Source organism: Podarcis muralis, chromosome W, assembly GCF_964188315.1.
Source record: "Podarcis muralis chromosome W, rPodMur119.hap1.1, whole genome shotgun sequence".
Lineage (NCBI taxonomy): Eukaryota > Metazoa > Chordata > Lepidosauria > Squamata > Lacertidae > Podarcis > Podarcis muralis.
In genome coordinates this window covers 12,227,108-12,250,446 of record NC_135674.1, presented here as the reverse complement: position 1 = coordinate 12,250,446, position 23,339 = coordinate 12,227,108, and the positions used below count along the sequence as shown (strand labels likewise).

The window sequence follows — 23,339 nt, the reverse complement described above, 5'->3', positions numbered from 1 at the left end:
GCAATAAACCTCACCTTCTTATTCTCCAGTTGCTGTCTCTGGCTGATCCTTATTTAAACTCACCACGGGTACACCTTTGCAACATTTGGTGCCGTGATCGGATCAGACAGGACAGTAGGGGTTTTTTTTACCCAAAAGAGCCTCGCCGGTTCTTGCGGGGGGGCGTGTCGGGGACCTTGTCACTCACTCCAGGCGCCAATTGGACATCCTTTCCAAAGGAGGGGGGCCAATCGCCTCGGCCCGGACCCCCGGCAAGACGGAGGCAAGGACCGAGAAAGGAGAATTTGAAGGAGAGCCAACAGGAAAGGCGCGCCACGAAGGGAACTCACGGTGAGTTGAGATAAAATGAGTGTTTGATCCACACTCAGGCGACCCACTAGTAACCTCCCGTTAAAGGGAAAGGATTCCCACAAGGGTGAGGGAGGAGAAGCTGGGTCACCAAGGAGGGAGGAGGTTCTGCAGAAAAGTTGGAAAACAAAACAGCTGTGGGGGGTTAAAGGAAAAACGCTGTATGTGTGTGTGATTCTCTGCCAAGTTGTTCGCCGCAGGCAAAGGGGGGGCGAAAGGGCTGTGTTTGTGTGTGAGAGTCCCGGGACTGTGGTTGAATGAGTAAGGTCTGTGTTAAAAGGAAGAGTGTTTGGAAAAAAAAAAGAGAGAGAGAAGGGTTGTGAATGAGCGCAGAAAAGGCAAGGAAGAAAAAGGAAGTGTGTGCTGTGGTTTTGTCCTATTTTTGAAACTGCCTAGCTGAAAGCTTTTGCCTGGTGAAGAGGGAAAGTTTTTGCAAAGAACTATGGGGGGGGGGGGGAAATGTTCAAAACCAGTTCAAGCCTGTACACCCCTAGAATGCATGTTAGAAAATTTTAAAAGGGTTTTTCCAGAAGAACCAGGAGAGGTCAAACCAAGTAAGGAGGTTTTAAAGAAATACTGCCAACAGATTTGGCCCCAGCAGGTCAAAATTTGGCCACGGGCAGGTACCTTCAGGATTGAGTCATGTCAAGCAGTTATGGACTCAATAATGCAGAGACCGGAATTACTTAAGGAGCAGTTTTATTATATTTCAAAATGGACTACTGTTTGTTTGAAAAATCCAGACTGGCTCAGGATAAAAAAGGAAAGCAACAGCTGTGAAATTTTCGCTGTAAGGCAGGAAGCCAGGAAACCCTTAGCTCCTTCGGCAGCTGACAGGAAAATTTATGTTGGACCTTTAGAGGAGGAGGGAATCCCTCCACCGCCATACAATTATAGCAGCAGAGACCAAGCAATACAGCCGCCTTCAAGGCAAGCATTGCCAAGCCAAATTGCAATGGCAGGACAAACCCAACAGATCCCTATGCCCAGCCAATCTCAGCCAGCAATAAATAATTCTCCGCAAGCCACAAACGGTGCTTCACAGGCAGCCCCGCCTTCTCAAGCATCGCTGGATGTGCCTAGCCTTCCAGGTTTGCCTTCCCAGCCAAAACAAACAGCAGCTTTAGATCAAAGCACGTTACCCTCCCCTCCCGAGGAAAAATTCAACCAGGACATATCAGTCTGGCAGACACAGACAGAGGGAGTGGAAGGAGGAACCAGCACATTTCGAATGTCTGGAGCATGGGGAGAACAAACTAATTCATTGAGAACCCCAGAAAGCCATGACAGTTCAAAATTATGGAAATTAATGGATGCAATCACAGATTCTGGCCAAAAGTTGGTCCTGAAAATGAGAGAAAGTAATTTGCCTAGCACATCTCAAAGCCCAGCCTCGCCTCAGTTTCCTAAAGGAGGCTATTACTTACGAAATAACAAAGGGGCACCAGCGCCAATGCTTCCCCTAAGGGCTGTTTTGGGGCCCCAAGAGCCACGGCCAGTGGATGCAAATGGGAGACCAACGGGTCCTTGGCCTACCAGAGCAGTCACACTCCAATATGTCCCTTTTACAACCACAGATTTGTTGAATTGGAAAACGCATACGGTACCCTTTTCAGAAAAACCTCAGGCCATGCTGGATTTAGTTGCTTCCATTATGGTAACCCATCTGCCTACATGGCAAGATTGCAGGCATCTTTTGATGACCCTTTTCACCTCTGAGGAAAGGAGAAGGATAGATACAACTGCAGACAACAATCTTAAGGCTCAGGTGCCAAATTCTGAAAACAATCCAGATGCTTGGGTCCGTGCCAGATATCCACTTACAGATCCAGGGTGGGACCCAGAAAGGGATAAGGACGCCTTGGACAATTATCGGCAGGAAGTTATTAAGGCTATAAAGGGTGCTGCCAGGAAGCCTACAAATATTTCTAAAGTGGCTGAAGTGGTTCAACTTGGGGATGAATCGCCCTCTCATTATTTGGAACGCTTAATGGAGGCTTATAGAATTTATACCCCCTTTGATCCAGAAGCCCCAGAAAGTAAGCAAATGGTAAATGCAGCATTTGTGGCTCAGAGCGCCACGGACATTAAGAGGAAATTGCAAAAGTTAGACGCTTTTGAAACATTGCAAATGGATCAGCTTCTAGCAATCGCTCAAAAGGTTTTTTTGAACAGAGAAAGTGAGGTTAAGAAGGACAGAGTTCGGGAAATGAAGCAAAAGGCAGTGTTTTTGGCTGCAGCCATCAGCCAAGGCTCAGCATTTGATACAGGTGCCCAAGGGAGAGGTTCCAGTAGGGCACGTGGAAGAGGAAGAGGAAGGGGACTGCCATTGGGAAGGAATCAGTGTGCAATTTGCAGAAAGGAAGGTCATTGGAAACAGGAGTGCCCTGATGCGAGGGAAACAGAGGGAGAAGGTGAATTCAGGGAACAGAGGGAACGTGGACGGGGATCGCAGCGAGGAAGGATGCAAGCTGGAAGATATGTGAGGAACAGAGGAAGTAGCAGAGATTTTGTTGGATTAGCGCAATTGGAGGAATATGAGAATGAGAATGCATAGGACAGACCGGGCTCAACTCTTTCTTTAGGCTCCCAAGAGCCCATTAATGGAGTACAAAGGAAGTTATTGGCTTTCCAACGAGCGCATGGCAAGATACCAAGGGCTTTTGTGTGGTAACCCACAAGTGCATTTGCAAGTTGTGAACACCCTGAACCCCGCTTCTTTGTTACCCCTTCCTGAGTCAGTGGATCATGAACCTCATGATTGCATTCAAGTAATGGACTCAATTTACTCTAGCCGTCCAGATTTGCAGGATGAGCCTTTAAAAGACCCAGACGTAGAATATTTCACAGATGGAAGCAGCTTTGTAAAGGAGGGGCAGAGGAGAGCAGGATATTCTGTGGTTACTCTAACTGATGTCATTGAAGCGCAGGCTCTGCCAATTTCGTCTTCAGCGCAAAAAGCGGAACTTGTGGCTTTAACCAGAGCACTTCAGCTGGCAGCTGGATGTAGCGTAAACATCTACACAGACTCAAAGTTTGCTTTCTTAACTTTACATGCCCACGGAGCCTTGTGGAAGGAAAGGGGGCTCATTGGGGTAGAAGGGAAAGCGCTGAAATATGGCCCGGAATTAGAAGCGCTTTTGGAAGCTGTGTGGGCTCCGAGAAAGGTTGCGGTCATACATTGCCGAGGCCACAGCAAAGGAACCACAAAGACAGCTAAGGGAAATCAATTCGCAGATCTGGCTGCGAAACGGGCAGCTTTACTGCCACCGCCAAATGCCTCTATAACAGCATCTCTTCTTCCTACAGCAGTTGATTTAGAGCAAATAAAGCCCATCTACACGGAGGCAGAACAGGAATGGGCCAAGCAGGAAGGAGGATACAGAATGCCACCACAGGATGGATGGTTTATCCTCCCAGACCAACGAGTATTTGTCCCAGAAGCCTTAGGCAGGAACATAGTGAAACAATATCATGAGTCCACTCACTATGGGGCCACGGCATTGCGGGAAAGCCTGAATAGGCAATTTTACATAACCAGGATATCACAGCTGGCAGAAGCAGTATCACGCGCATGCCTTCTGTGTGCAAAGAACAACCCAAAGCAAGGCCCAGTTCCTCCACCAGGAATACAGCAAACAGGCTTAATGCCAATGGAGAATTTTATAGTGGATTTTACGGAAATGCCAAAGGCAAAAGGATATAAGGCACTTTTGGTCTTCACATGCTCTCTTACAGGTTGGCCTGAAGTCTATCCTACTAGAACAGAGAAGGCCCAGGAGGTTGTAAAACGCCTCTTAACAGAAATCATTCCAAGGTTTGGTCTACCAAGGTGCATAGGCAGTGACAATGGTCCAGCTTTCATTGCATCGATAGTGGATGGTGTATGCAAAGCCTTGCAAATACAATGGAAACTACATGCGGCCTATAGACCTCAAAGTTCAGGGAAAACCGAAAGGATGAATCGGACCCTGAAAGCACAATTAGCGAAATTGTGCCAAGAAACTCATTGTAAATGGGTAGACATGTTGCCTATAGCTTTGTTTAGGATCAGATGTTCACCAACAAAGAGACTGAAACTTTCTCCGTTTGAACTTTTGTATGGGAGACCACCTCCAATAGCCAGGGGAAAAACAGCAGACTTGACTCAGGTGGGGGGGCAGATAACAGCAGAACAAATCCAGGCTCTTTCTCGTATTTTTCTTGATTTAAACAGGTGGTGTCTCCAGCGCATTCCCATCTGCCTATCCGAGCCAGTTCATCCTTTTCGGCCAGGAGACCGAGTTTGGGTGCGAGATTGGAAAGACGAACCACTGACGGCTCGCTGGAGAGGTCCCTACACGGTTCTGCTGGCCACACCTACAGCGGTGAAAGTAGCGGAAGTAACCCCGTGGATTCATCATTCTCGTCTGAAGCGGTCTGAGGGTCATTGGAACTGTGAACTGAACCCATCTAACCCTCTGAAGTTGAAGCTCACCAGGAACCCCTGCACCTAGCCCCACCGGAAGCGGGCAGGAGCACGGGCAACGGGACTACAGGTCTGCTCTCACTGCACCTGGAAGCCAGTGAGTCTACGCACACCGGAAGATTGAGGAGCTGCACCAGCGTATGGGAGGACCCCTACCAGTAAAAATTTCAGTCAATCCTAGATTCCAGCCAGACTTTGCTCATAAACCCTTAGTACAAATAACAATAACAAGGGTGAACAAAAGGGGGGACATTCATGACAAGTGGGTGGATTGGGTAACTGCATACGGTTGTTACATCCCTTTCTTTCTTTGGGAAGTCTACATACCAGATTGGGCACAAGCAGGTCCAAGACAATAGTTCACATACAAGGGAAAGTACATGCCAGGGGAACCAAGGAGGGCCATACGAAGCTTCTCCTACCCACCACCCCAAGGAACATTTCCCGGTGCTATACTGGTCACTGTAGCTGTTTTTCCTCCACCACCCACAGGTCCCTTCAAGGTAGCAGTTGCAGAGTGTATACGGTGTGAGTTGACCTCACCAGTTCGACCAGAACCTGGGGACAACTAATAAGTCCACTGGGTGCGGCCGAGCGGGAGGCTATATCTCACTAAAGGGTATGTTCCGGTACCTGCTACCTTATATAATTGTTGCAATCTCACTCCTTCTGGTCCTGATCATTGTATTTTGTGTATACAAGAAGGATCACAGTATTAACATCGACCTAGAGCCGGAACTGATAAGGTTCAACCTTGAAGGCATACATGGGGAAAATGAAAATGAAGCTTCTGTTGATATTGATGTGCTTGTGGCTCCAGAGAGGCCCAATGGTAGTAGGTAATGTCTTTATAAACCATGCTGAACACATGTTCCAGATATATGGGGAGAATGCTACCCTATATTATGAACACCCAAGGAAGGTAGCAGACATGTCCCTTATACCAGGATTAATCAAGGATCCTGATGTTGTTTTGGCAGGCCTACTTTACAATCAGAGTGGTCTCTTTGCAGCCCCACCTACTGAAATGAATGACATCCCCTACCGATATATCAGATATACCAGAACCACAAAAGGTCTATGTTTTTGTTGTCATGCCACTGGAGTATGGAATTCCAAATGGAAGTATTGGCCCCAAGTTAAGTACCACATTGACAAAGGATGGCTGGGAAATTATACCCAATGCTCGGATAAATTTTGGCTTTGGGGTTCCCACAATGCCTCCTACCAGGGCAATACGACCTCGTCAGATTTATACCCATACTTTCCTCAGTACTCAGTTAATTTCACCGGACAAGGGTCCATTTGTTCTGGATGGATGATTAAAGATCCTAACCTCTGGTTTCTATATGATGGATTGGCAACAAATTTCCACCCAGGAAATTTCCAGTGTGTCGGTGTGGGGGCATTCACCTTTCCGGTTGCAGTGGAGGTCAATCACAAGGTACCTCATCTTGCAAGCAGACGGAAAAGGGCGGCCCTAGGCGGACACTGTGAAGATGAAATTTATCTGACAAATTCGGTAGGGAGCGTTGGGGGTGGATTTATAGGATTCCTCTCAATGGGAATTTACCCAGGAGTGGTTTCTGAGCAAAATAGAAAGGCACTATTTGCTCTTACATGCAGGCTGGAGAAAACTATCAATGCCACCACCCATGTCTTGCGCTCCTTGCAGTCAGAGGTTGAGGATTTGAACCAACTGACGATGACCCATAGATTGGTTTTGGACTACCTCCTTGCACGCTCGGGCGGTTTTTGTAAAATTGTCCCAAAAGGTCGATGCCAGGTTAAATTCCACGACCTCAACAAGACAATCGAGGACGAATTGGGAAAACTGCAGTCTCTGGTACTTGACAACACACCCACTCATGATCCCTGGGGAAAGATGTGGTCATGGATCCCAGGAGAGGGGTGGGTGCATGGCCTTCTGACCGCCCTAGCTATAGGAGGAATTGTTTTTCTGTTGTTTCTTTCTGTAATCCCTTGTTGTCTGTCTTTGCTCAGGGGAATGATAGCCCGCAATGTTAAACATCTCACTGACCCTCAGATTCTGGCAATATACCGAGCTTTGCCACCGGTGCCAGATGAGCCAGAGGAAGACGATGGTTACGAGCGAATGCATAGGGAACCGGTCCCAGTGCAGGAACAGGCCCCATTGCAGGAAGCAACGGTTTATTCTGATGTCCTGAGTGGTGTTCAAGCTCAGGAGTCAGATGAATCTTCTCTCTGAGCTTGAAAAGGGGGGAATGAGGCAAGGAAGAAGGGCTACCCCTGCTATCCATATAATCAGTTATCAGTAACCAATATATTCTATATATATATATCCAAATATGCTTACACAAATCAAGGATTACAGTACCTTATAATCCATTTTGAATCAAAAGGGAAGCTGTGCCTTAGCTGACTGCAAACTGCTTGAAACAGCAAAGTTAGGAGTTGACCTTTCCCCTAAACATCTGTGCACCCCGGACAAGGGAAAGACATGAATCAGAAATTCTGGTACAAATTCCCCTCAGATACAGGCTAAATTAATCCACAGAACAGGAAGAGCAAAACCACAAAATGTCCAAGCTCCGGTCCTGTCATAACTAGGGGAAAGGTTAGACAGAGCGTCACTGCAAGCATCGGAAAGCAGAACTAGAACCCGGTGCTGACCAAGGCTTGACCAGGGGTCGGGTAGCGTGACAACCGCTTGCTGATTGGCTGATTCTCGCTGACAATATTGTGAGTCCCTCGTGATTGTCTTATGATCTATGATTTGCTGTGATTTACTCAGGTATAAAGACCTCTGGATTTCTGTCTATCGGGGTCCCAGTTCTTTGGAAGATATTCCAACTGGGTCCTTATTGCCTGGCAATAAACCTCACCTTCTTATTCTCCAGTTGCTGTCTCTGGCTGATCCTTATTTAAACTCACCACGGGTACACCTTTGCAACATTACCGAAGACAGAGACTGAAAAGACTCAACTTAAGAACTACCGGCCCATCTCGTTACTAAATGTGGATTACAAAATTTTTGCTGGAAAAGCTAGATGTGAACATAAACACTAAAGTAGCTTTGATATTTGTTGACGCGGAAAAAGCCTTTGACAACATTTCTTGGAGATTTATGAAAAAGAACCTCCAGGGGATGGGGGTAGGCCAAGGTTTTGAAAATGGTATAGGTGCAATATACTCAGAGCAAAAAGCAAAGCTAATTGTAAATAATGTGGTTATGGAAGAATTCAAGATAGAAAAAGGGACACGTCAGGGATGCCCAATTTCCCCATTACTTTTTATATCAGTCCTGGAGGTTTTGCTGAACATGATTAGAAAGGACCAGCTGGTTAAAGGGGTACAGGTCGGAGCTAAAGAGTACAAATTGAGAGCATTTGCAGATGATTTGGTACTTACATTACAAGAGCCAGAATCTAGTACCAAAAGGGTCTTAGAATTAATTCAAGAGTTTGGTCAAGTAGCAGGATTCAAACTGAACAAGTTGAAAACCAAGGTATTAGAGAAAAATTTAACACCGATTGAAAGGGAGAGGTTTCAGAATGAGACAGGTTTAACAGTAGTCAAGAAAGTGAAGTATTTGGGGATTAATATGACAGCTAAAAATGCGAATTCGTTTAAAGATAATTATGAGAAATGTTGGACAGAAGTGAAAAAAGATTTAGAAATTTGGTCAAATTTGAAGCTTTCCTTATCTGGTTGAATTGCAGTTATTAAGATGAATGTATTGCCTAGAATGTTGTTTTTATTTCAAACATTGCAGATTGTGGACAAGATGGACTGTTTCAAGAAGTGGCAGAAAGACATTTCTAAATTTGTCTGGCAGGGCAAGAAACCCAGAATTAAATTTAAGATTTTAACTGATGCAAAGGAAAGGGGGGGGATTTGCCCTGCCAGACTTCAAACTATATTATGAATCAGCAGCATTCTGCTGGTTGAAAGATTGGCTGCTTTTTGAGAACACAGACATTTTGGACTTAGAAGGCTTTAACAATATTTTTGGGTGGCATGCTTATTTGTGGTATGACAAGGTTAAAGCTCATAAAGCTTTTAAAAACCATATTGTCAGGAAAGCACTGATTAATGTTTGGATTAAGTATAAAGACTTGTTGGAAAATAAAACCCCAAGGTGGTTGTCGCCAATGGAGGCAAAGGCTGGGAAAAGACTTAATATGGAGTCTAAATGGCCAAAATACTGGGAAATTTTGGAACAAGAAGGGGAGAAATTGAAATTGCAGAGTTTTGAGAAATTAAAAGATAAAGTGCTAGACTGGTTGCATTATTATCAAATAATGGAGGCTTATAAGATGGACAGGAAAATTGGCTTCCAGGTGGAAAAATCAAAATTGGAAACAGAACTGTTAGATTCCAATACTAAGAATTTGTCAAAAATGTATAACTTGCTGTTGAAATGGAATACGCAGGATGAAACAGTCAAATCAGCTATGATCAAGTGGGCACAAGATATTGGTCATAATATTATGTTTGCTGACTGGGAGCAGTTGTGGACCACCGGTATGAAATTTACGGCATGTAATGCCTTAAAAGAAAATATTATGAAAATGATCTATAGGTGGTACATGACCCCAGTCAAGCTTGCAAAAATTTACCACTTGTCTGATAATAAATGCTGGAAATGTAAAGAAACTGAAGGGACATTCTTTCACCTTTGGTGGACATGTCCAAGGATTAAGGCTTTCTGGGAAATGATATATAATGAAATGAAAAAGGTATTTAAATATACCTTCTTGAAGAAACCAGAGGCTTTTCTCCTGGGTATGGTCGGCCAATTGGTGCCAAAGAAGGATAGAACATTCTTTATGTATGCTACAACAGCAGCAAGAATACTTATTGCAAAGTACTGGAAGACACAAGATTTACCCACCGTGGAAGAATGGCAGATGAAGGTGATAGACTATATGGGACTGGCAGAAATGACCGGCAGAATCCGAGACCAGGGAAGAGAGACGGCGGAAGAAGATTGGAAGAAATTTAAAGACTATCTCAGGAAACATTGCAAAATTAATGAATGTTAGAACGATGTTGATTTTTGAAATTAAGTGGTTCTCAGCTGTAATGATTAAGTAAAAAGAAAAGGAAGGTTAAAAACTAAACAAAATTAAGGGAGAGGATTTGCTGAACTAATGAATTAGAAATTGGAATACAGAAAGGGGAGGTATGAGGAGGTCGGGGAAGTAAGTTATAAGAAAATAAGGGAATGAAATTATACTTGTTTTGTTTGTGTTTTTGTTTGTATTATTGTTTTTCTTTTTGTATAATTTTTGAAAATTTAATAAATATCTTTTAAAAAAAAAGATAAAGACAAGTTTTTGAAAGATCAAGAGGAGGATTTACAGAAGGAAGTGGAATCCGGTGAAGAACAACCTGCCTCAGGAAAAGGAATTTTAGACATAGCAAACTTATCATTTGGACTTTTTGGCCCAGGAAAAGACACACCATCGACAGAAGAAGAACAACAACTCGGTGCAGTTGGAGGCAAAACTAAGTAACTTACCATGGCTCTGCAACTTCTAAGTTGGAATTGTAATGGACTGAACTCCCCTCGAAAGAGAAAATGTGTTTTCCATATACTAAGAAAAGAACAATTGGACTTGATTTGTTTACAGGAAACACATGTAATGAGGCTACACAGGAAAATACTCATTAATAAGAGATTGGGACAAGAGTTTATTTCGTCTGATAAAGTCAAAAAGAGAGGAGTGGTGATATATGCAAAGGAGAAATTTCTACCAAAATTAATTTTTAAAGATGAACAAGGAAGATATTTGGCAATTGAAATTCAATTTCAAGGAGAGAAATTTTTGATTGTAGGGGTGTATGCACCGAACGAGGGGAAATCTGAATTCTTTAAGAAGTTGCATGAGATCCTTCTGGACTATATGGACTATAAAATAATTCTGATGGGAGATATGAATGGAGTAGTATCTACAAACATGGACAAGGCACAAAAACAGGTAGTCACCAAAGATGGTAGACTACCAAAAACTTTCTTTGAATTGACTGATAATATGGACTTGATTGACATCTGGAGAACTAAGAACCCCCTGGGGAGGGAGGAAACTTTTTTCTCTGAAGCTAAGATGACATGGACTAGAATTGACCAAATTTGGATTACTAGAGGAATGGCACCAAAGATAAAGAAAGTGGAAATCTGCCCCAAAACTTGCTCAGACCATAACACTGTAAAGATGGAGATGAAGCAAACAACAACCGGCTCCTTTAGATGGAGGATGAATGACACCCTATTTAGAGATGAAGAAGTATATAAAAAGGCCCAAAAAACTTTGAGAGACTATTTTGAAATAAATTTGACTACCAATGTTGAAAAAAGAGTAGTCTGGGATGCAAGTAAAGCTGTGATGAGAGGGTTCTTGATACAACAGAACGCAATAAAGAAGAGAAGTCGAAATGAGAAAAAAGATAAAATTTTGGAGTTTGATGGGATGATGAGCTGCTTGTGCGTAAAAGCGTAGTCCCTCAGAGTCTGTGCACGTTCACAAACCTCTGTCTGTGACGGAGCCCCTCAGACATGGCTGCTCTAGTCACTTGCAGATTCCGACAGTGGTTGCTTTCGGAATCGTTTCCAGCATAACAGCTCCTTAACGGAAACACGTCTTCTGGACTCATGGCGTGACAGTTTCCGGCGAGGCGTGGGTCTCCCTATGGGAGCTTCAGATACCTCCCCACTGTTCTCGCTGGAAGCGTCTCTGAGCCCTCCCTCCTGCTCGCATTCCCTCAGAGATCCACTCCTCCCCCGGCTGGTTCCTGCTTCAGCTGTTGAGTCTCTCCCAGCCTCCCTGAGCCCCTCCACCACCTGTTCCTCCGATGGCAGTTCCCTGACATCCACCTCCCCTCCAGGGCCCCCTTCACCCCCTCCCGTTTCCTCTCCTCTGGGAGGTGAGGAGGTAAAACCCCAAAAGGAATCTTCTTCATCTTCAGACGTCTCGAACATTTCCCTCCATCGGTCGCCGTCCCGGCTCGCTGAATCCTCCTCCTCCTCGGACTCTGTGAACCCCTCCAACTCCTCTTCTTCGTCGGTGGTGGCAAAGTATTCCCTCCGGAACCTCGCTACAGGCTGAGGCTTGCGTGGGAACCTCTGATGAAAAGTTTCTATTAAAACCTCGTCATTGACATCCTCTGCCCTGACCCAGGTGTTTTCCGACTCCGGTTCCCCTTCCCACATTACCAAATACTCTACTTGATCTCCCTTCCACCTGGAATCGAGGATCTCCGCTACATGGTAGCTTTGTTCCCTTTCCTCCATTGCTGGTCCCCGAGTGACCCTCCCTTCTCTGTCCCCTTTATACAGTGACAGCAATGACCTGTGGAAAACTGGGTGCAGCTTCATGTGGTTCGGTAACCAGAGTCTGAAAGCCACTGGGTTGACCTGTTGTGTGATTTCAAATGGGCCCAATCTTTTGGGTCTTAACTTTTTACAACCCCCTTTGAAGGGTAACCCTTGGGTTGACAGCCACACTTGGTCCCCCACCCTAATGGTTTCACCTTCTCTCCTGTGTTTGTCTGCCTGCCTCTTATATTCCTCCTTGGCCCTGTCTAAGTTAAGTTGGAGCTGGCGATGGATCGCTTCCATTTCTTCTACGAACTGTTCTGCAGCTGGAACGCTCCATCTCTCCCCTTCCCCCCCGGGAAAGCCCTGGGATGGCACCCGTAATTAGCCAAAAAGGGGCTCATCCCCGTGGACACGTTCTCCGCATTGTTGTAGGCAAATTCCGCCAATGCCAACTTCTCCACCCAATCATTCTCTCTGTCATTGACATAACACCTCAAATATTGCTGGAGGATGCCATTGGCTCTTTCCGCCTGCCCATTGGTCTCAGGATGCCGGGCAGTCGAGAAATTAACCTCTACCTGCAGTAAGCTCAGGAGCTTCCTCCAGAACCTGGAAGTAAATTGTTTCCCTCGGTCAGAAACCACCCTCAAGGGGGCACCATGCAACCTAAACACATTTTCTACAAACAATTTAGCTGTTTCTTCTGCCGTGACAGCATGTGAGCAGGCTATAAAGTGTGCCATTTTGGTTAACAGGTCTACCACAACCATGATGGCTGTTTTCCCTCTGGACCTTGGCAGATCAGTCATAAAATCTATGGCCACTGCTTCCCATGGTCTTTCTGGTGTGGGTAGCGGTTCTAATAACCCTGCCGGCGCCCGCCTTTCCCCTTTGGCTCGCTGGCATTGGTCACAACTCCTCACATACTCCCGCACGTCTTCCCTGACCTTGGGCCACCAAAATTCCCTGGTCACCAGCCACATGGTTCTGTGTTGCCCAAAATGCCCCGCTGTGGGGCTATCGTGCAGCTGCTTGAGTACCTTCCCCCTCAACTCTCCTTCAGGTATATATAACGCTCCCTTGTAGTACAACGCCCCGTTTCTCTCCTCAAAACCTCCGGGTTTATCTCCCTCCCTCCTGAGTCCCCTGAGTTTGTCCTGGGCGTATTCATCATTCTCCGTTCCCTCTACCAGTTCTCTTTGCCCCACCAATGCCGCCCCACACACCCAGCGGTCCTCTGGAATGACATGTCTTTCTTCGGGTGCTCCCTCCCCCTCCAAATATTCAGGTTTGCGTGAGAGAGCGTCCGCCCTAACGTTCTCTGGGCCTGGCACGTAACGAATCTCAAAGTTAAATTTGGAGAACTCCTGGGCCCACCTCAACTGCCGTTGGTTGAGCACTCGTGCCGTTCTCCAATACTCTAGGTTCTTGTGGTCAGTGCACACTTGCACCTTATGTTGTGCGCCAATTAGCAGGTGCCTCCATCTCCGAAAAGCCTCATGAATAGCAAGAAGTTCTCGATCGTACACCGTGTAGTTCCTCTCGGATTTGTTCAGCTTTCGCGAGAAAAAAGCACACGGCCTCCACTCTGACTCCTCCTTCCCTGGCTGCAGAAGAAGCACCGCCCCTATGGCTCTGTCTGATGCGTCCGTTTCGACTCTCATCTTTTTTTGTAAATCCACATGCAGAAGTTGTTCTTCAGAGGCGAAGGCCCTTTTTAGCTCCTCAAAAGCTCGCTCCGCCTCCTCAGTCCAAACGAATTTCTTCTTACTGCTGAGACAGTCCGTAATGGGCGCCGTCAGGTGGGCAAAGTTTCGGATGAACTTACGATAAAAGTTCCCAAACCCTAGGAACCTCTGCACATCCTTCTTTGTTTTGGGTGTTTTCCATTCCAGCACTGCCTGGACCTTGCCGGGATCCATGGCCAATCCCTTGTCTGACAGGCGGTACCCCAGGAACTCCACCTCCTTGGTATGAAACTGACACTTCTCCAGTTTCACCCACAGCCGGTTGGCTAGCAGCCTGCTCAACACTTCTCTGACGTCTCTTACATGTTGCTCCTCATTCTCAGAATACACCAACACGTCATCTAGGAAGGCCACACAATTCTTGTAAAGCAAAGGCCCTAGTACGTGGTTCATCAGCGATTGAAAGCACGCCGAGCCTGCTTGTAATCCAAATGGCATAACGAGATATTCAAATGCCCCCAAAGGGGTGAACATGGTGGTTTTCCATTCATCCCCTTTCCTTATACGTATCAGGTTGTACGCCCCCCTTAGGTCCAGCTTTGTAAAAATCTTTCCCTTCCGCACCCTGTTCAAAATGTCATCAATCCTGGGCATGGGGAAAGCCAGGGGCTCTGACACTGCGTTCAGGGCCCTAAAGTCACACACAAGTCTCGGCTTGTCCGTGTTTTTTTTATCCACAAAAAACACTGGGCTACCTCCCACCGCTCTTGACTCTCTGATGAAACCTCTCTTCAGGTTTTTGTCAATAAACTCTCTTAGCACCTGTATCTCTCTGTCTGACATGGCATACAACTTGCCTACAGGGAGCTGTGCCCCAGGCAGTAAATTGATTTGACAATCAAAGGGTCTATGCGGTGGTAATTGGTCAGCTTCCCTTTCGCTGAACACGTCGCTGAGATCTGCATATTGTCGTGGTACCTTCACTTTCTCCGTTACTTCCGTCCCTGCTAGGGTAGCTTGGGCTCCTGCTGAACCCTTTCCCTCCTTGCAGTGTTCTAAGCAATGTGCGGAGCCAAAGGAAACCACTCTCTGATGCCAGCCCACCAGCGGATCATGTAACGCCAGCCAGCTCATCCCCAAAATAATGGGAGCCCCTCCCAAGGTGGCCACATTAAACGCTATCAGTTCTGTGTGCCTTGCCACCTTCATTATCATTGGGACGGTCTGCAAGCTGACTTCTCCTCCCAACAGTTCCCTGCCATCGATCGTGGTCACCTGCAGGGGATTGCTTAAAGGGATCGTCCGTATCTGGTGTTCAGCTGCAAACTCTTTGCTCATGAAATTGCAGGAGCTGCCTGAGTCCAACAGCGCCTTTATCTTTAGAGGGTATCCGTTTTGCAACTCTAGTGACACTTCTATCACTAGGGCAGGTTTAGGAGGTTCTGGCGTGGGCACTTTCACTGCTCTTTGGCCTGGCTGCTGTGCCCCGACGGTGGCAGCCAGGCGTTGGCTTTTACTTGCTCCGGTATTTCCTCCACTCCTCCCTCCACAGCCCCCACCATCCCTTGCCATTCCTTCCTCTGGGGGCATACTCTGGCAAAGTGACCTGGCTGTTGGCAGAGATAGCATTTCCGGGCGCCTTTTCCCTCCTTCTTCCCCCCTTCACTGGGCTTTGAAACTGCGCGCGCGCGCGCTGTTCCGATTTCCATTGGCTCTGCCGGCGGGAAAGCTGGCTCTGGAATGTCTGGAATGCGGAACTCCTTGCAACGTTCCCCCTTCCCTTCCCGCCTCTCCAAAGCTCTCGCCTCCTGGCGCGCTCCTATGGTCAGCGCAGATTTGGTCAGCTGATCCATAGAATCCGCCCTGGGCCCCCGGGAAAGCTCATCTTTCACCGCCGAAGCAAGACCTTCTTCAAAAGGCATTTGAATGGGTTCCGCCGATAAGTCCCACCCCAATCTGTGCACCAGCATGGTGAATTCAGTCCAGTACTCACGGACAGATCGGCTTCCCTGCTTGCAAGCCATTAGCTGTCTGCGCACCACTCCCTTCTCAATATCGCTGGAAAACATGAGATCCATTGCACGAAAGAACTTCATTGTGTCCTTTAGGATGTCATTATGCGTTGCCATCAGGGGCCGAACCCAGTCCCGCGCCCCCTTTTCAAGATGCCCAATCACGAAAGCCACTCGCGATTCCTCGTCAGGGAATTCCTCAAACTGCACATTGAGAGCATATTGCATCTCTGTTCTAAAGGCATGGTAGTCCTTGGGGTCCCCCCCAAACTTCTGCACCAATCCTGGTACCTTTCTGGTGAACTGGGTGGTTTTCCCCTTCTTGTCTGCATCCTGCGCCCTTCTCTCCTCAAGCCTCGCCGTCTGCAGCGCCAGTTGGATCTCCAACGCTCGGTACCTTTCTTCCAAGCTTGGACCAGCTCCAACCCCTGCTCCTCCGGTTCCGGCTGGGTCACTCATGATGCCTTTTCCTGCACCAGCAGCTTACAAAGACTGTCGGAATGCTTTGATGGGATGATGAGCTGCTTGTGCGTAAAAGCGTAGTCCCTCAGAGTCTGTGCACGTTCACAAACCTCTGTCTGTGACGGAGCCCCTCAGACATGGCTGCTCTAGTCACTTGCAGATTCCGACAGTGGTTGCTTTCGGAATCGTTTCCAGCATAACAGCTCCTTAACGGAAACACGTCTTCTGGACTCACGGCGTGACAGTTTCCGGCGAGGCGTGGGTCTCCCTATGGGAGCTTCAGATACCTCCCCACTGTTCTCGCTGGAAGCGTCTCTGAGCCCTCCCTCCTGCTCGCATTCCCTCAGAGATCCACTCCTCCCCCGGCTGGTTCCTGCTTCAGCTGTTGAGTCTCTCCCAGCCTCCCTGAGCCCCTCCACCACCTGTTCCTCCGATGGCAGTTCCCTGACATGGAGAAAATAAAAGGAGAGAAAAAACTGAGAGTAAAGCCAAAGTCGCAGGAGATCTTGAGAGAAATAAAATTACATCAAGTACAATATATGGAATTGATGAATCAGGAAATAGAATGGAAAATTAAACAAATGAGACAGAAGACATTTGAATCAGCGAATAAGTGTGGGAAACTATTGGCTTGGCAATTGAAAAAAAGACAAAAACTAAATACCATTACAAATTTGGAAGTAGAAGGAAAGGACATACATAATCCAATTGAGATTAGAAATTGCTTCCAGAAGTACTTCAAACAACTATATGCACAAGGGCCACAGAATGAAATGGACATTGACTGTTTTTTGAAAACAAATGGATTACGAAAAATCTCACAAGAAAGTAAAATAATGTTGAATTGCAAAATATCTGACCAGGAGATAGAAGGTGCCATTCAAAATATGCAATTAGGCAAGTCTCCAGGACCGGATGGGCTGACTTCCAGATATTACAGATCTTTAAAGGAGTGGTTACTACAAACTTTGAAGGAAGTCTGCAATGAAATTTTGGAAGGGAAAAGGGCACCAGAATTGTGGAAAGAGGCTTATATTACACTTATACCGAAAACGGAAACTGAAAAGACTCAACTTAAGAACTACCGTCCCATATCCTTATTAAATGTGGATTACAAATTTTTTGCTGATATTTTGGCTAAGAGACTGAAAAAAGTACTGATTGAAGAGATTCATAAGGACCAAGAGGCCTTTCTACCGGGAAGACATCTATCTGATAATTTGAGGAATATAATTGACATTCTGGAAAAGCTAGAAGTGAATATTAACACTAAAGCAGTTCTGATATTTGTGGATGCGGAGAAAGCTTTTGACAATATTTATTGGAGTTTTATGAAAAAGAACTTACAGGGTATGGGGGTAGGCCAAGGTTTTGAGAATGGTATAGGTGCAATATATTCTGAACAAAAGGCTAAACTAATTGTAAATAACGTGGTTACGGAACAATTTGAGATAGAAAAAGGGACACAACAGGGGTGCCCAATTTCCCCATTGCTTTTTATATCAGTCCTGGAGGTCCTGCTGAACATGATTAGAAGGGACCGGTTGGTTAAAGGTATACAGGTCGGAGCTAAACAATATAAACTGAGAGCATTTGCAGATGACCTAGTTTTGACGTTACAGGAGCCAGAATCTAGTACTAAGAAAGTTTTAGAACTAATTCAAGAATTTGGCCAGGTGGCAGGATTCAAATTGAACAAGTCAAAAACTAAGGTTTTAGAGAAAAATCTAACATTGACTGAAAGAGAGAAGTTTCAGAATGAAACAGGTTTGACTGTGGTTAAGAAAGTGAAATACCTGGGGATTAACATGACAGCTAAAAATGGGAATTTGTTTAAAGATAACTATGAAAAATGTTGGATGGAAGTGAAAAAAGACTTAGAAATTTGGTCAAATTTGAAGCTTTCCTTGTTGGGTCGAATTGCAGTTATAAAGATGAATGTATTGCCTAGAATGTTGTTTTTGTTTCAAACATTGCAAATCGTGGACAAGATGGACTGTTTCAAGAAGTGGCAGAAAGATATTTCTAGATTTGTCTGGCAGGGCAAGAAGCCCAGAATAAAATTTAAGATATTAACTGATGCAAAGGAAAGGGGTGGATTTGCCCTGCCAGACTTTAAACTTGATTATGAATCAGCAGCGTTCTGCTGGCTGAAAGATTGGCTGCTTCTTGAGAACACAGACATTTTGGATTTAGAAGGTTTTAACAATGTTTTTGGGTGGCATGCATATCTGTGGTATGACAAGGTTAAAGTACATAAAGCATTCAAAAACCATATTGTCAGGAAAGCTTTCTTTAATGTGTGGATTAGATATAAGGACTTATTGGAGAATAAAACCCCAGGGTGGTTGTCACCAATGGAAGCAAAAGCTCAGAAAAAGCTCAATATGGAGGCCAAATGGCCGAAATATTGGAAAATTTTGGAACAAGAAGGAGATAGACTGAAACTGCAGAGTTTTGAGAAATTAAAAGATAAAGTGTGAGATTGGCTTCATTATTATCAGATAATGGAGGCTTACAATTTAGATAAGAAAGTCGGCTTCCAGGTTGAAAAATCTAAACTGGAAACAGAACTGTTAGAACCCAAAACTAAGATTTTGTCAAAAATGTATAACTTGCTGTTTAAATGGAACACTCAGGATGAGATGGTCAAATCTGCAATGATTAAATGGGCACAAGATGTTGGACATAACATTATGTTTGCGGACTGGGAACAGTTGTGGACCACCGGTATGAAATTTACGGCATGTAATGCCTTAAGAGAAAATATTATGAAAATGATATACAGGTGGTACATGACCCCAGTCAAGCTTGCAAAAATTTACCATTTGCCCGATAATAAATGTTGGAAATGCAAAGAAAACGAAGGTACATTCTTTCACCTTTGGTGGACGTGCCCTAGGATTAAGGCTTGGAGCAGTAGGAGGGAAGAACAAATAGCCCCATCATGGCTCTGCAACTTCTAAGTTGGAACTGCAATGGTCTAAACATTCCCTGGAAGAGAAAAAGTGTCTTCCACATATTAAAGAAAGAGCAATTGGACTTGATTTGTCTACAAGAGACACATGTGATGAGGTCACACAGGAAAATACTTATCAATAAAAGATTGGGACAAGAATTTATATCCTCTGACAGAGTAAAAAAAAGAGGAGTGGTGATTTATGCAAAGGAAAGATTGCAACCGAAATTAATATTTAAAGATGATCAAGGAAGATATTTGGCAATTGAAATTCAAGTTCAAGGAGAGAAATTTTTGATCGTGGGAATTTATGCACCAAACGAAGGGAAAGCTGAGTTTTTTAAGAAGTTGCATGAGACATTGTTGGACTATATGGACTATAATCTAATTTTGATGGGGGACATGAATGGAGTAGTATCGACAAATATGGACAAAGCACAAAGACAGGTAGTCACAAAAGATGGAAGACTACCAAAAACTTTTTTTGAAATGACTGACAATATGGACTTGGTTGATATTTGGAGAATAAAACACCCTCTTGAAAGAGAGGGAACCTTCTTTTCTGAGGCCAAAATGACATGGACTAGGATTGATCAAATTTGGGTTACTAGAGGAATGGCACCAAAGATAAAAAAAAGTTGAAATCTGCCCAAAAACTTGCTCCGACCATAGTGCTGTAAAGATGGTGATGAAGCAAACAACAGCTGGCACCTTCAGATGGAAGATGAATGACACCTTGTTTGGAGATGAGGAAGTTTGTAAAAAGGCCCAAAGAACATTGAAAGATTATTTTGAAATTAATATGAGGACTAATGTAGAAAAAGGAATAATCTGGGACGCAAGTAAAGCTGTGATGAGAGGATTCTTGATACAACAAAATGCAATAAAGAAGAGAAGCCAAAATGAAAAGAAAGAAAAAATTGTGGAGAAGATAAAAGATGGGGAAAGGAAATTAAGATCAAAACCAAAATCGCATGAGATTCTGAGAGAAATTAAGTTATATCAAACACAATATATGGAATTGATGAATCAAGAAATAGAATGGAAAATAAAACAAATGAGACAAAAGACTTTTGAATCAGCAGATAAATGTGGCAAATTGTTGGCTTGGCAAATAAAAAAGAGACAAAAATTGAATACGGTTACAAACTTAGAAGTGGATGGAAAGAACATTTATAATCCAACTGAGATTAGGAATTGCTTCCAGAGATACTTCAGACAACTTTATTCACAAGGGCCGCAGAAGGATATGGACATAGAACAATTTCTAGGGGAAAATGGACTGAAAAAGATTTCACAGGAAAGCAAAAGAATTTTAAACCAGGAAATAACAGAACAAGAAATAGAAGGTGCCATTCAAAACATGGCATTGGGCAAATCTCCAGGACCGGATGGACTGACTTCCAGATACTATAAAGCTTTGAAGGAGTGGTTACTACAACCTTTGAAGGAAGTTTGCAATGAAATTTTGGAGGGGAAAAGGGCACCAGATACGTGGAAAGAGGCTTATATTACACTTATACCGAAGACAGAGACTGAAAAGACACAACTCAAAAACTACCGCCCCATCTCACTATTGAATGTGGATTATAAAATCTTTGCTGACATTTTAGCAAAGAGATTGAAAATAGTTTTGATGGAGGAGATTCACAGAGATCAAGCGGGCTTTCTCCCGAGAAGGCATTTGTCAGATAATGTGAGGAATATAATTGACATTTTGGAAAAGTTGGAAGTGAATATAAACACTAAAGCAGTTTTGATATTTGTGGACGCTGAGAAAGCCTTTGACAATATTTCTTGGAGCTTTATGATGAAGAATCTCCGGGGGATGGGGGTAGGCCAAGGGTTTGAAAATGGTATAGGTGCAATATATTCTGAACAAAAAGCAAAGTTGATTGTAAATAATGTGGTTACGGAAGAATTTAAGATAGAAAAAGGGACACGTCAGGGATGCCCAATCTCTCCATTACTTTTTATATCAGTCCTGGAGGTTTTGCTGAACATGATCAGAAGGGACCAGTTGGTTAAAGGAGTGCAGGTCGGAGCTAAACAGTATAAATTGAGAGCATTTGCAGATGACTTGGTACTTACACTACAAGAGCCTGAATCTAGTACGAAAAGGGTTTTGGAATTAATTCAAGAGTTTGGTCAAGTGGCAGGATTTAAATTGAATAAGTCAAAAACTAAGGTATTGGAGAAAAATTTAACACCTTTTGAAAAAGAAAGGTTTCAGAATGAGACAGGATTAACTGTGGTTAAGAAAGTGAAATATTTGGGGATAAACAAGACAGCTAAAAATGTGAACTTATTTAAAGACAATTACGAGAAATCATGGACAGAAGTGAAAAAAGACTTAGAAATTTGGTCAAATCTGAAGCTTTCCTTGTTGGGTCGAATTGCGGTCATAAAAATGAATGTATTGCCTAGAATGTTGTTTTTGTTTCAAACATTGCAAATAGTGGACAAGATGGACTGTTTCAAGAAGTGGCAGAAAGACATTTCTAAATTTGTCTGGCAGGGCAAAAAGCCTAGAATAAAATTTAAGATTTTAACTGATGCAAAGGAAACGGGGGGATTTGCCCTGCCAGACTTTAAACTATATTATGAATCGGCAGCTTTTTGCTGGCTGAAAAACTGGCTACTTCTGGAGAACACAGACATTTCGGATCTAGAAGGTTTTAACAACACTTTTGGGTGGCATGCATATCTGTGGTATGACAAGGCTAAAGCTCATAAAGGTTTTAAAAATCATATTGTCAGGAAAGCACTATATAATGTTTGGACCAGATACAAAGACTTGTTGGAAAATAAAACTCCAAGGTGGTTGTCGCCAATGGAGGCAAAAGCTGTTAAAAAGCTTAATATGGAGTCTAAATGGCCGAGATATTGGGAAATTTTGGAACAAGAAGGGGACAGATTGAAATTGCAGAGTTTTGAGAAACTAAAAGAAAAAGTGAGAGATTGGCTTCATTACTATCAAATAATGGAGGTTTTTAAGATGGACAGGAAAATTGGCTTCCAGGTGGAAAAATCAAAATTGGAGACTGAATTGTTAGAATCCAGTACTAAAAATCTGTCTAAAATGTATAACTTGCTGTTGAAATGGAATACACAAGATGAAACGGTTAAATCAGCAATGATTAAGTGGGCACAGGATATTGGTCATAACATCATGTTTGCTGACTGGGAAAAGTTGTGGACCACCGGAATGAAATTTACGGCATGTAATGCCTTAAGAGAAAATATTATGAAAATGATCTATAGGTGGTACATGACCCCAGTCAAGCTTGCAAAAATTTATCACTTGCCTGATAACAAATGTTGGAAATGCAAAGAAAATGAAGGTACATTCTTTCACCTTTGGTGGACGTGCCCAAAGATTAAGGCTTTCTGGGAGATGATCTATAATGAAATGAAAAAGGTATTTAAATATACCTTCCTGAAGAAACCAGAGGCCTTTCTCTTGGGCATAGTCGGCCTGAGGCAAGGAAGAAGGGCTACCCCTATGCTATCCATATAATCAGTTATCAGTAACCAATATATTCTATATATATATCCAAATATGCTTACACAAATCAAGGATTACAGTACTTTATAATCCATATTAAATCAAAAGGGAAGCTGTGCCTTAGCTGACTGCAAACTGCTTGAAACAGCAAAGTTAGGAGCTGACCTTTCCCCTAAACATCTGTGCACCCCGGACAAGGGAAAGACATGAATCAGAAATTCTGGTACAAATTCCCCTCAGATACAGGCTAAATTAATCCACAGAACAGGAAGAGCAAAACCACAAAATGTCCAAGCTCCGGTCCTGTCATAACTAGGGGAAAGGTTAGACAGAGCGTCACTGCAAGCATCGGAAAGCAGAACTAGAACCCGGTGCTGACCAAGGCTTGACCAGGGGTCGGGTAGCGTGACAACCGCTTGCTGATTGGCTGATTCTCGCTGACAATATTGTGAGTCCCTCGTGATTGTCTTATGATCTATGATTTGCTGTGATTTACTCAGGTATAAAGACCTCTGGATTTCTGTCTATCGGGGTCCCAGTTCTTTGGAAGATATTCCAACTGGGTCCTTATTGCCTGGCAATAAACCT

General features: G+C 44.1%; 1 protein-coding gene across 1 annotated transcript; it reads left to right on the top strand.

Annotated features, from left to right (window-relative positions):
* The first annotated feature begins 4,723 nt into the window (after nucleotides 1-4,723).
* On the top strand, nucleotides 4,724-7,046 carry LOC144326412 (uncharacterized). Its single transcript, XM_077922979.1, has one exon. It carries the CDS (start codon nucleotides 5,583-5,585, stop codon nucleotides 7,044-7,046), a length of 1,464 nt encoding a protein of 487 aa, XP_077779105.1. The 5' UTR covers nucleotides 4,724-5,582.
* The last annotated feature ends 16,293 nt before the right edge of the window (nucleotides 7,047-23,339 follow it).

Coding starts and splice junctions, on each gene's coding strand:
- LOC144326412 (XM_077922979.1), top strand. CDS start 5,583: ATGGGGAAAATGAAAATGAAGCTTCTGTTGATATTGATGTGCTTGTGG.